Source organism: Pseudorasbora parva, chromosome 14 (assembly GCF_024679245.1).
Source record: "Pseudorasbora parva isolate DD20220531a chromosome 14, ASM2467924v1, whole genome shotgun sequence".
In the NCBI taxonomy this organism is placed as follows: Eukaryota; Metazoa; Chordata; class Actinopteri; order Cypriniformes; family Gobionidae; genus Pseudorasbora; species Pseudorasbora parva.
This window is the reverse complement of record NC_090185.1, coordinates 36,429,509-36,442,414: the sequence shown is the minus strand read 5'-3', so window position 1 is coordinate 36,442,414 and position 12,906 is coordinate 36,429,509. Positions and strand designations below refer to the sequence as shown.

At 43.1% G+C, this 12,906-nt stretch overlaps 1 protein-coding gene across 1 annotated transcript in view; it reads right to left on the bottom strand.

The window, feature by feature from the left end:
• Window positions 1-12,906, bottom strand: part of anos1b (anosmin 1b) — a 157,504-nt gene that overhangs the window by 54,959 nt on the left and 89,639 nt on the right. Inside the window, exon 6 of the mRNA XM_067416333.1 lies at window positions 5,401-5,530. Coding sequence (XP_067272434.1) covers window positions 5,401-5,530 — 130 coding nt within the window. The remainder of the gene's footprint in view (window positions 1-5,400; window positions 5,531-12,906) is intronic.

The following is a 12,906-nucleotide window of genomic DNA, read 5'->3' as shown; positions in this document are numbered from 1 at the left end:
CTATAAAAAAAAATCTTTAACTAACAAGGACATTTTCAGCTCTGAAACTTACAGGATATTCTTATATTACCATGACCTTTTATATATCAAAAGCTCAAGGGAAAGTTGATTTCTCAACTCATCACCCCTTTAATAGCAATACTTGACTCATCAAAGAAAATAATGCATTCCATTCAGCTTCAAAGACACACACACTCTGTTTCCGATTATAGCAGCCGCTTTACCCTGGAGGCCAATCAATGTGCTTTCATTTGCATTAACCATGACAGAGGAAAGACGCTTTGATATGTCAGTTCAGCTCACATGCTAATGTCATGCCCGTGGGCAGATTCAGAAGGGACAGTGTTTGGTCTGCGGGTCCCATTGATGTCGGTTTCATTTCAGACTGGGGGGCAGCAACTAAACAAAGCACATAATGGCTAGTTCACTAGCACATAACTGTCACATTGTATTTGTTCTCACAGTCATTAAGTCACGCAGGATCCTTCATCTGCAGGTCTCCCTCAAGCAACGTCCGCCACGCGCCCGACCTCTGACCTCAAGCATTCTTAATTCGACCCCTCCCAACCCTCGGACTTCACATCCTCGAGCAATTTCATGTTTGAGGTTTAAAGTAGGATGAATGAAATCCATGTGGTAGAAAGTTCTCTCCAGCATGTTCTGTAGAAATTTTGCGTTTATGTGTCAATGGGTTTTGGAGATGTCTGCGCCAATGGATAATATACGAGATATTGCTTCAGCGTTGGAGCTAATTTCCGTTCCCCTTTGAGCCAACTCTTGTTGACTGTCTTGACATGAGGCAGATCGGGCATTGAGAAACAGCTTGGATGACACTCCCAGGGCATCAGTGGAAGATGTCAGATATTTCTCACACTTGTTTTACTCTTGCTCAGTTTAGCACAAGAGTCTCCAAGAGTTTGTAATCTTTCAAAATAGCAGAAGGTTTGATTCCAGTCGTTGTTGGCAGCGGGTCGAGTGTTGCCTCAGTCTGTGTGTAATTATATCTTGGCCGTGGTGTTCAGCCGGGCTTGCACTAGAAACATGCCAACGCAAGCACCCCTGAGGTCTCCAATGATATGGGCCGTATCATTCAGATCAGAGAGTATTACAGATATGAAATTAAACAAACTGGTACCAAAAAACATGTCCAAAACTGAAAGCCCAGGTTTGAATCTGTTACCGAGATTGATTTCAGCTTGCCCAGAAGGATGTTTTCCGCATCCATGGAAAAGCTTATTTCATACTATTAGAAACATGTTTCACATCTGACATACTGAGCACAGGCCAGATCCCGAATGCAGGAGGTGTTGTATTTGTGCGTGGGTGACCGTGTGTCTGCAAGACCTCATTCGGAGGATTTCTGGGGTTTATGGCAGAGTGGTTTTCCAGAGGTGGCTGATGGCAGTGATGTAGGACTGCTGCGGTCTCGGGTTCGTCCTTTGGGGATTTGCACATTCTCTGCACTGTGTCACAGACACAAAGCCTTAAGCGGGAGTGTAACTAAATTCTGAATGGCTAGGGTCACCTAAAGTAAGGCATACTGAACTTTTTCTCTGAAGAAATAAACCAACTTCTTGATCTTTGTTAATTTCTGGAACAACATTACAATCAACTAATCAGATTTCAGAGACAAGTTACGGTTTATATAAAGTTTAGGCTTACAACAAGAGGCATGTTGCATAAACTGCTTAGACTAGTTTTAAAGGAATAGCTGACTTCAGAATAAAAATTCCTGATAATTTTCTCACCACCACGTTATCCAAGATGTTCATGTCTTTCTTTCTTCAGTCGAAAAGAAATTAAGGTTTTTGAGGAAAACATTCCAGGATTTCTCTCCATATAGTGGACTTCAATGGTGTCCAACAGGTTGGAGGTCCAAATTGCAGTTTCAATGCAGCTTCAAAGAGCTTAGCAAAAAATCAATAGCAAAGAAAGTAAAACAAGGAACATCTTTTTAACATTTACTGACGAAAAAAAAGAGAGCGCACTTCTGTTGCATGCTCTTGATTGCTGATTACTTATTTAGCAAACATGCGTCATTTGTATTAAAAATAAACTTTATATGTAAGTAAAAATGGACTGTTACGTGATTTATGTATAATGAGTGGTTCACTACATTATTACAGGAAAATGGTGTGAACATAAACATGTAATTACTGTGCCGCTGCACTGGGCAGGGCCCGGTAATAAGGATTTCCCGATGGCCCAGGGCCTGTTTGTGAGACTCGGGACAGTTAAAGGTGGGGTAAGTGCTTTCTGATAACCGTGTTTTTCAAATCACCAAAACAAACACGGCCCTACCCCCAAAAGGGTCTCACCCCTATTTTGATAGCTCCGCCCCACGCATATACGTAACCCAGGCAACGACTACGGCAGAATCTGTGTGTAACTAATCCAGGTCGAATATTCAATGAAAAAGTCACCCCTTCCATCACAAAAACACAAACCGTTCTCATGAACAACTCGATAGCACACACGCATGATAGTCTAACTAATGACATATTACAATTATGACTGAATAAGGGTTATATAAATCATGAAAGGAGGAAACAAACATATATTAGGAGTATAGTATCTTACTTGTCAGACACATTTTGTGAGCTGTTCTTGAAGCACACAGTGAGGAGATTTAAACGCTCCATACGGTGTGGAAATGAACGGGTCTTTATCATCGCTGAAGTGAGACACAATACGATCGCAAATGGACAAACAAGCGAACATGACACACGAGCATATTCAAGCAAAAGCAGCATATATTAGTTCTCAGCTAATGTCCGTCATGTCCGTCGTGTGTTTTGAATAATGACGTGCACTGAGCGCTCTTCTCACCATAATTAGTAGACACGCCCCTTACTGCTTACTGATTGGCTACAAGTTTGTTATTGGACTCGGCCCGAGTCTGTTTTGTAAAACTGTTTTGAAATAACACTCACCCCACCTTTAATGTCACAAAAGTTTTAAGGGGTGGTTTCATGTTTTTTTTCTAGGCTTGGTTGTGTTTATGGGGCGCAGTGTAACATGTCTTAATACTTCTTCTTTTTTAAACGCCTTATTTTTCTTATATTCTCCCTTTATTCCACACCGCTGTCTCCACTGTCCTTTAAACGTCTCGTTTGCTTCCTGCTTCAATGAAGCTCATCCCTCTGAAAAACGCAATGGTCGTAGATTGGTTAGATGGCCAAATGTAGTTTCCTGTATTTTTGGTGGCTGAAGTGCCAAGCACAGGTTGCCGGAAACGCCACGCCCCTTCCCATTACGGGCAGAAGGCACATCTCCGGAGACTAGCAAGGGTTTATGATGTCACCAACCCAGGAAGAAGCTCGTTGTAGTCCAAACCGGACGTTTTTGTAGGCAATAAACTGCCATAACTTTAAAAGACAATATCTCCATTTCCATTGAACTTCCAGCGCTGTAACTTTGCAGATACTGTTTATGCTCAAGCAGCAGTATTACACACTAACTAAAGTTAAAAAAGTAAAATCGAATGCAACACCCCTTTAACATTTGCACGTTTTTTTTTTGAGCCTCAATTATATTGTTTTATTTGCGCAAAACATCTGGACCTCTCAGACAAATACTGAATTGAGTTCTTTGTCACGTGTTCTTACTTCTCTACTTCTCTTCTTTACCTGAAAACTACTGTTAGACCTGCCTGAAAATCTTAAAAAGCTTATTTAAATAGTATGATTGTTCTATCATATTTATTTGTGCTGTTTGCAATTTGATTATTTTTTATTTTTTATTATTGATTCGTCTTTAATAATGTTTTAAATTCATATTAATTAGACTAGTAGTTTTTGCTGTAGTATCAAAATTGTAATAGAGAATTGCATTATTTCACTGCTATGTATCTAAACATTTGAACCACTGACGCAACCAGGCCAGTAGAAAAAAATCATATTATTTAGTTTTTTTCTACCCAATATAATAAAAAATTACAAAATGCAATGTAAATATAGGTATTGGTAGCGGCAAGTAACAAAAATAAAAGCATCGTATCAGACTCGTTCTGGAAAAAGTAGTGTTGTGCATCAGAAACTCATAGGCAGATGCTGGACAGAGCCTTATCCAGGCCATGTGCTGATGGGTTCATACATGCATAAAAATGCTTTCTACAACAGATTGCAGCTCTGAGATAAAGTTGATCATATCTTCAATCTTGATCCAAGATGGATTTTCCAACCCAAATCCAAACTAAGGGTCCAAAACCAAAACTGGAAACTATCCACCAGCCCCTAAGCCATATTTGTACAAACTATTATATCTGTCCCATGTGTTTTATTCTGCACAAAATAAAAATATCTTTAAAATTACTTTTTACATTGAGGAGTAATATATCCAAGCAGCCAAACATATGGGAGGAATGATAATAGCGCAGTACAGATCAAATCAAACCAAACGAACCAAACCAAACAAGCTCCTGTGCCTAATATACCTTCACATAACCCTCCTCAACTCCTTTAAAAGTATGCTTTCTCAGTAATCAAACTTCATAAATGTATCATTTATTTAATAGCTTTGGAAGTACACTATATTGCCAAAAATACTGGGACACCCCTACAAATCATTGAATTCAGGGGTTCAATCACTTCCATGGCAACAGGTTATAAAATCAAGCACTATGTAGACGCTTCTACAAACATTTGAGAAAGAATGGGTCGCTCTCAAGAGCTCAGTGAATTGGGCTTGGCCCCTTAGTTCAGTGAAAGGAACTCTGAATGCTTCAGCATACCAGTGTTAATTTAGTTTACAACATTTTCATCAACAACTCATTTTCACTGACAAAAACGAGACGATAACTAAATTAAAACCAGTTTTGGATGACAAAAGCTATGACACAAATCTATTGTCATTTTTGTCAAGGAATAAAAACGAGATGAAAATGTTAGGGAGGCACGATTAGGGAAGAGATCCAGTCAGAACTGATGTCCTAATAGATGTGTAATAGATGTGCACATTTGAACTGTAACCTGCTGATCTAATCTATGTGAAAACACGGCGCTGTTGCGCTTCTACAGGCTACAAGATGTTTTAACATTCTTAAAATATTACATATATATATATATATATATTCATTGCAAATCAATGATGACTAAGAGATGTTTCCCAAAAGTCTGTTGTGTTGTATTTTACATTAACATGAAAAAATGGCTGTATATATATAATACCACCAGTTATAACATTCTTACGACAAGAAGACTGGATATTTGAACATTTTAGGAAAATTTCAAAACACTGTTCACACAACATTTATATAACGTAAATTTGTTAGTTGAGAAGCACAATGTGGGCCTGCTGTTGCAGTGAAAATTACTTTTTGAAAATTTCCAACATTTTTCAAACATTTCCATCAGAAAGCAACATTTTGCGGAAAGAGCTGGTTTATTTTAATTTTTTTACCTCGTACAGAAAAGAAATGCTTGCTGGGAGTGGTGAAGCCTCTTGTGCCTTGGCTGTTTACCGCGCTAACTCGAAACTGGTACCACCTGTGGGGCCGGATGTCCTTCAACACGGAGCGGTCCTCCATCGTCTGCAAGAAGGGTCAGAGAGACTTTAATTAAGACAAATCCGCTCCTGGTGCAGGATGGAAGAGCTCCATCACTGCCTTATGCTGATAAGAGCCACAGTAATGACAGCTTGATCCAGCGCAGGGATATCTCTCTATAGAGGCCTGTTGAAAAGCACAGCTCAAACGTACCTATCCATTACATCACAGATCCCACTGGGAGCTCAGGAAGTGCACAATGAGCTGCCTGTTTCTTTCAATGTGTCTTAATCTCCTGAGAAGACCATTCATTTTCAGAACTGCTTTAGAGCTTATAAAGAAAACACTCATTTAAGTGTGAATTTACCAAAACACTCCAAGTTATTTTCAATTAGACGTCAACGTACAGCATCTCTGCTTTGTTTCCCTCAGTTTGTGTGTGAAAAAGAAGTACACTAGCATATTTTAAAGGGGTCAAGACATGAGAATCAATTTTGCCCCTATCTTTGACATATAAGAGGTCTTTGAACAATTAAAACATCCTGCTTAAACATCCTCGTCATTTTAAACAAAGAATTTATTTAGTCAAGCTCCAGAAGTGCATTCAGTTTCTGACGTACTCCACACGCTTGAGTCTACCGACAACACGACAAATGGAAGAGTGAAAGACTCTTTGCTTTAATTGTCCAGTTTAAACAGTTTGTTTGTGTCTCTGTACAGACTTCAGAAGGAGTCCAGCGTCGGATGTAAATGGTTTATTTAAATGGCATTGGATGATTATATGTTTGTTCGGAGCATTTGACAGCAGATGTGTGTCCCCATGGGCTTGCTGGTCTGAAAGCGATTTGTTGAAAACGACTGAAAACTATATTTGTTTTTTTTTGTGTAAAAAACTTGATTAATATTAACATGTTTATCCTTTTTATCTTTCATTAAAATTGAAAGTGTGGGGAAACTTACATTATGAAATAAATGTATCTCTCCAAAACAAGTTGGCCACAATTATTGGCACCCCTAGAAATTCTTATGAGTAAAATATCTCCATTGATATGTCAGACATGACTAGAAATTCAAAAGGGGCCTGGGTCTATGGTTACATTTAGTGCAAACAGGTAGAAAAGTACCCCATGCCCACGGTTAAATATACTGCTGGATCTTTTATGCTGAGGGCCTATTTTTTTGCTGGAAGTCCTGGACATCTTGTCTAGACACATGGTATCATGGATTCTAGCAAATACCAACACATAAAAAAATCAAAACCTGATGGCCTCTGCTATAAATCTTATAATGGCCCGTGGTTGGATCTTTTATTTAGACAATGATCCAAAACAAACATTAAAATCAACACACAGATGTGTCACTGCGCACAAAATGAAGCTCCTGCCACGGCCGTCCCAGTCCTGAGCTGAAGCCTGTAGAGAACGAGTGATGAACTGAGGGGAAGAGCTGAGGATCTGGAGAGAGTCTGTGTGGAGGAACGGCCTCTGATCTCCAAACTCATCAGGCATTATAGGAGAAGACTCAGAGCGGTTATCTTGGCAAAAGAGAGGTTGCAAAAATTGGATGCCAACTTGAACTAGAGAAAAGCATTTATTTTATAATGTCATTTACTCCCCACTTTCACCTGTTTTACTTCAATGAAAGGTTAGAATTTTGTTAATCTTTTCAATGAAAGATCAAAAGGATAAACAATGCAGCAGTTTTTTTTTTTTTTGCAGCCGCCTTTGCTCATATTTACCAAGGGCACTGTAAGTGAACCTCAAGGAACATAAAACAAAAATGAATAAATACAAATAAATACATCCACCCTTTAAAATATAGTTATTATGGAAATAATATACTTTAAAACAATATTCTTAACGTCAATTAAATGTTTTTTGCAGGTTAATTGCAATTAAAAGAAAATGTATTATAGTTTATTTCTGCTAAATGTAATTAGCTGAACTTTAGACTGTTAAATAGGACTTAAGTACATCTTTAAATGTCATTTTATAATTATTTCTATCATCTGACAAGCAGTTATGTAAACTAAAATAGACTTTGCCATCAAAACTTGTGTCAAGTATATTTAAAAAACTTAAAATGTAATACATAATAACACACTACAATTATATTATTATAATCATTACTTCATGGGTTTTAGTAAGTCAGACAACACATCAAAATAAGTGTACTTCTTTAACAAAAGATTGATTATTAAAACAATGATTTTAAATGTATTTTAAAGTAAAACATTTAATTTTACATTACTACAACGTTCAGTTTTAAAAGTGTACTTAAGTGTGTTAAGAAACACAGTGATGAAAGTGTCTCTCCTTAAGTGCACTATAGTGTCCTTTAATGTCATTAATACTATATTATGTGCAAGCAGTTTAAAAAAAAAATACTTTTAAGAGTTGCAGAGTGCACATATAATAAAATTAAGCACACTTTTTACACAAGGGTAAAGTAATGCACTTACAATTAAAGATTAGATGTGTCAATAATGAGGCTAGATGTGTAAGAGGGTTTCAAAAGCTGAAATGACAAAGCAGTTGCAGCAGATGCAGCACAATAACTTTACCAACTGGTGATTGTATATATTATAGTATATTATAAACACTCTCTAAATGCTCTAAACATCACAGACCAATTGCTAATGAACCATATGATAATATAAAATAGTTCTAGCTAAGCATACACAAATCAGTAAGTGTATGAATATTATGGCGGTTCACTTTATTGCACATCTGTTAAACCTAACTGTCACGGTTTATGAATTCATTGTCTCCTTCTTTGTGTCTTGTGAGGTTGTGTGGGAGGCGTGGCCACTGATTATGGGACTCATCACTTTCACCTGCTACACTCATCAGTCTCACTATATAAACTGCTCTCTCACTGGCACCCATTGTCAGATTGTTACAGGCGTTTCTGGCGTGGCTGGCTTCGGCTTCTGTTTCCCCTGGGGGATTATCTCTGTTCCTGGTCCAGGATTCGGCCTCTGGTTGTCCGCTGCTTCCCTGCTCTGCCGTATCGTCTGCCTGACCGCCTGCACCTGACCTTCGCCGCAGTTCGCCTGCCTGTGCCCTGGAGCCTGTCTCTTTATTACTTTTGCCTGTTATCTGAGCTTGGTTTATTGTTGACGCTTGCCGTCCTGTGGAACAATAAACTTGTTTTTTGATTCGCTATTGGATCCTCTCTGTCTCTCATTACAGCCGTGACAGAACAATCTGACCATTATGGATCCAGCGAAGATGAACGAATTACAAGAGTATCTCAACGCGAACAGTCAGCGGATGGATCGCCAGGAGCAACAGGCGACTGCTACCACCCAGGCATTACAGGCGATGGCGGAGCAGGTGTCCGAGCTCTCCAACCAACTTCAACAGCTACGGATTCCCACTGCGCCCCCACCACCGCCGCCGTTTCCCCAGCCACCAGCTAACATCAACCCGCACGAGCCCCGGATTCCGACGCCCGAACGCTACCCTGGTGAGCCCGATCTTTGTAGATCATTCCTAACAAGATGTTCATTGTTCTTTTCTCTGCAATCCACCACGTTCGCTTCAGAGACTTCCAAGGTGGCGTTGGTAATCAACCTGCTCACGGGCCGTGCGGCACGCTGGGGAACGGCGGTTTGGGAGAATCGCCATCCGTGTTGTTCCTCGTTCCTCGCACTCACGGAGGAGATGAAACGGGTCTTTGACCGAGCCGCCGTGGGACGCGAGGCGGCCCGCAAGCTTTCCGATCTGCAACAAGGCAGCAGAGCCGTTTCTGATTACATCATCGACTTTCGTACCCTGGCCGCTGAGTGTGGTTGGAACAAGGAAGCGCAGTGGGACCGTTTCCTGCATGGGCTGGCTGACCGTGTACAGCGAGAGGTGTACGCCTTGGATTTACCTACGGATCTCGATGGACTGATGACGTTAGCACTTCGAGTTGACTCACGCCTGGAATCCCGCTCTCATATGCGGAGGACATCTGAGTTTCGTGAGCCCAGTGGCGCCTACACGGTCAGCCCCACCAACGATCCCGAGCCCATGCAGGTGGGTAGAGCTCGGCTTTCCCGGGAGGAGAGAGAGCGTCGCAGAGCGGGGGGTCTCTGTCTCTACTGTGGTGCGGCGGGGCATTTCCTCAACCAGTGTCCAGTAAAAGATCGAGCCCGGCAGTAGTAAGGAGGTTACTGTCGGGTGGAGCTGCGTTGGAGAAAGCCTCGTCCGCGACTCTCCTTCCGGGAAGATTGCAGTGGGCAGCCAGTTTTCACATCTGCCAAGCCCTCGTGGATTCGGGAGCAGAGGGTAATTTTATCGATCAGACTCTGGCACAACGTCTCAGGATTCCCGTCACCCCCCTTTCCAGTACCATTTCTGTTCACGCCCTCAATGGCCAGACTTTACCCACCATCACCCACATCACTGAAAACATTACACTCACCATTTCTGGGAACCACACAGAGACTATCACATTCCTCCTCACTGACACTCCTCATGCACCTGTTGTCCTCGGTCATCCCTGGTTACAGAAACACAATCCCAGAGTTGACTGGGGACATAATACTATCACATCCTGGAGTAATCAGTGTTATGCCTCTTGTCTTGTGTCTGCTCGTTCGTGTATGTCTAGTTCTGTGTTGCAGGAGGAGACGGTGGATTTATCTAACGTGCCTAAGGAGTACCTCGACCTGAAGGAGGTGTTCAGTAAGTCCCGGGCTGCTTCTCTTCCTCCTCATCGTCCCTATGACTGTGCTATAGATCTACTTCCAGGCAAGTCTCCGCCTAAGGGCAAGTTATATTCACTTTCTACTCCTGAAAGGGAGGCCATGGAGAAATACATTTCTGATTCTCTAGCTTCCAAGTTCATCCGTCCTTCCTCTTCTCCAGCGGGGGCGGGGTTCTTTTTCGTGGGTAAAAAGGATGGTTCTCTGCGACCTTGCATTGACTACCGGGGGCTGAATAACATCACGGTAAAGAATACCTATCCTTTGCCGTTGATGTCTTCAGCTTTCGAGAGGTTACAGGGAGCATCCATATTCACGAAATTGGATTTACGCAATGCCTATCATTTGGTGCGCATCAGGAAGGGGGATGAATGGAAGACTGCATTTAACACCCCCAGGGGGCACTTTGAATATTTGGTCATGCCCTTCGGGCTGTCCAACTCTCCCGCAGTCTTCCAGACACTGGTCAATGACGTGCTGAGAGACATGGTAGATCAGTTTCTTTATGTTTACCTGGATGACATACTGATTTTTTCTTCTTCTCTCCAGGAACATGTCCAGCACGTCAGACTAGTGTTACAGAGGTTGCTAGAGAATGGGCTTTTTGTCAAGGCGGAGAAATGCGCGTTTCATGCACAGTCTGTACCATTTTTAGGTTACATCATCTCGTCCGAGGGAATGCGCATGGATCCCGATAAGGTTAGGGCTGTGATAGATTGGCCAAGTCCAGATTCCCGTAAGGCCCTACAGAGGTTTCTGGGGTTCGCCAATTTTTATCAGTGTTTTATTCGCAACTTCAGCCAGCTAGCCGCGCCTCTGACTGCCTTGACCTCCACCCGAACGGCGTTCAGGTGGTCGGTTGCAGCCGAGACTGCATTTACCAACCTGAAGAGCCGCTTTGTTTCGGCTCCCATTTTAGTGACCCCTGATCCATCACGCCAGTTTGTGGTGGAGGTTGACGCGTCAGAGGTGGGGGTAGGAGCGGTTCTATCCCAGCGCTCTTCCTCGGATGATAAGATGCACCCTTGCGCATTTTTTTCTCATCGCTTGTCGCCAGCCGAACGCAATTATGACATTGGTAATAGAGAGCTGTTGGCAGTCAAACTGGCATTGGAGGAGTGGCGTCATTGGCTAGAGGGGTCGGGGGTTCCTTTTATCGTTTGGACCGACCATAAGAATCTGGAATACATCAGATCTGCTAAGAGACTCAACTCCAGGCAGGCTCGGTGGTCCCTTTTTTTCGGACGTTTTGACTTTTCTCTTTCGTACCGCCCGGGTTCCAAAAACATCAAACCCGATGCTTTGTCGCGCGTTTTTGACCGCTCCGAACGCCCGTCTACTCCCGAGTGCATTTTACCTGAGAGACTTAGAGTCTCCACACTCGTATGGGAGGTCGAATCGAAGGTCAGGACGGCCTTAGAAGGGGTAACGCCTCCGCACGGTGGACCACCGAACCGATTATTCGTTCCGGAGGGAGTTCGGTCCGACACTGTTCGATGGGGACACTGCTCCAATGTCGCTTGTCATCCAGGAGTTAATAGAACCAAATTTTTGGTTAAGCAACGATTCTGGTGGCCCGGTATGGCTCGTGACATCCGAGATTTTGTTTTGGCCTGTTCAGTCTGTGCCATGGGGAAGACATCTAACCGCCCTCCCGATGGGCTCCTTCAACCGCTGTCTGTCCCTTCGAGACCCTGGTCCCATATCGCTCTAGATTTTATCACCGCCCTCCCGCCCTCCCAGGGCAAGTCGGTTGTTTTAACCGTCGTGGACCGATTCTCGAAGATGGTACATTTTGTTCCCTTGCCCAAATTACCTTCAGCCAAGGAGACAGCGGTAGCTGTCGTCGATCACGTCTTTCGTTTACATGGCCTTCCGATGGACGTGGTTTCCGACAGGGGACCCCAGTTCGTGTCCAAATTTTGGCGAGAATTTTGTAAATTATTAGGGGCGACGGTTAGTTTGTCTTCGGGGTTTCATCCTCAGAGTAATGGCCAGACAGAGCGGGCCAACCAGGACCTTGAGAGAGGGTTACGATGTTTGGCCTCCAGAAATCCTTCCTCCTGGAGTCAACTCATCTCATGGATTGAGTACGCACATAATTCATTACCAGTGTCAGGTACGGGCCTTTCGCCTTTTGAATGTAGTTTAGGGTACCAGCCACCTATCTTTCCCAGTCTGGAATCCGAGGTCGCGGTCCCCTCCGCGCACGCCTTCGTCCAGAGGTGTCGAGACACTTGGAGTAGAGCCCGTGAGACTCTGCTCCGGGTGGGTAGACGCACCAAGGCCCAAGCCGATCGCCACCGGTCTAAGCCTCCCGTCTACGTCGTGGGTCAAAAAGTGTGGCTTTCTTCTAAGAACATTCCTCTCCGCTCCGTGAGTAATAAGCTAGCTCCTAAATTCATTGGCCCGTTTACTGTCACCAAGATTCTTAGCCCGGTGACAGTCCGCCTCAAACTACCTCCCGCGTACGGGAGAATTCACCCCGTGTTTCATGTTTCCAAATTAAAGCCTGTTTTTCATGCTCCTATTAATCCGCCTACCCCGGTTCCCCCCCCGCCGCGACTCGTAGATGGGGAACCAACTTATACGGTCAATCGTATTCTGGACGCTAGACGGAGGGGACGCGGATTCCAGTACTTGGTGGACTGGGAAGGTTACGGTCCGGAGGAGAGAAGTTGGGTTCCTGCTAGGGACATACTGAATCACTCCCTTATCGATGATT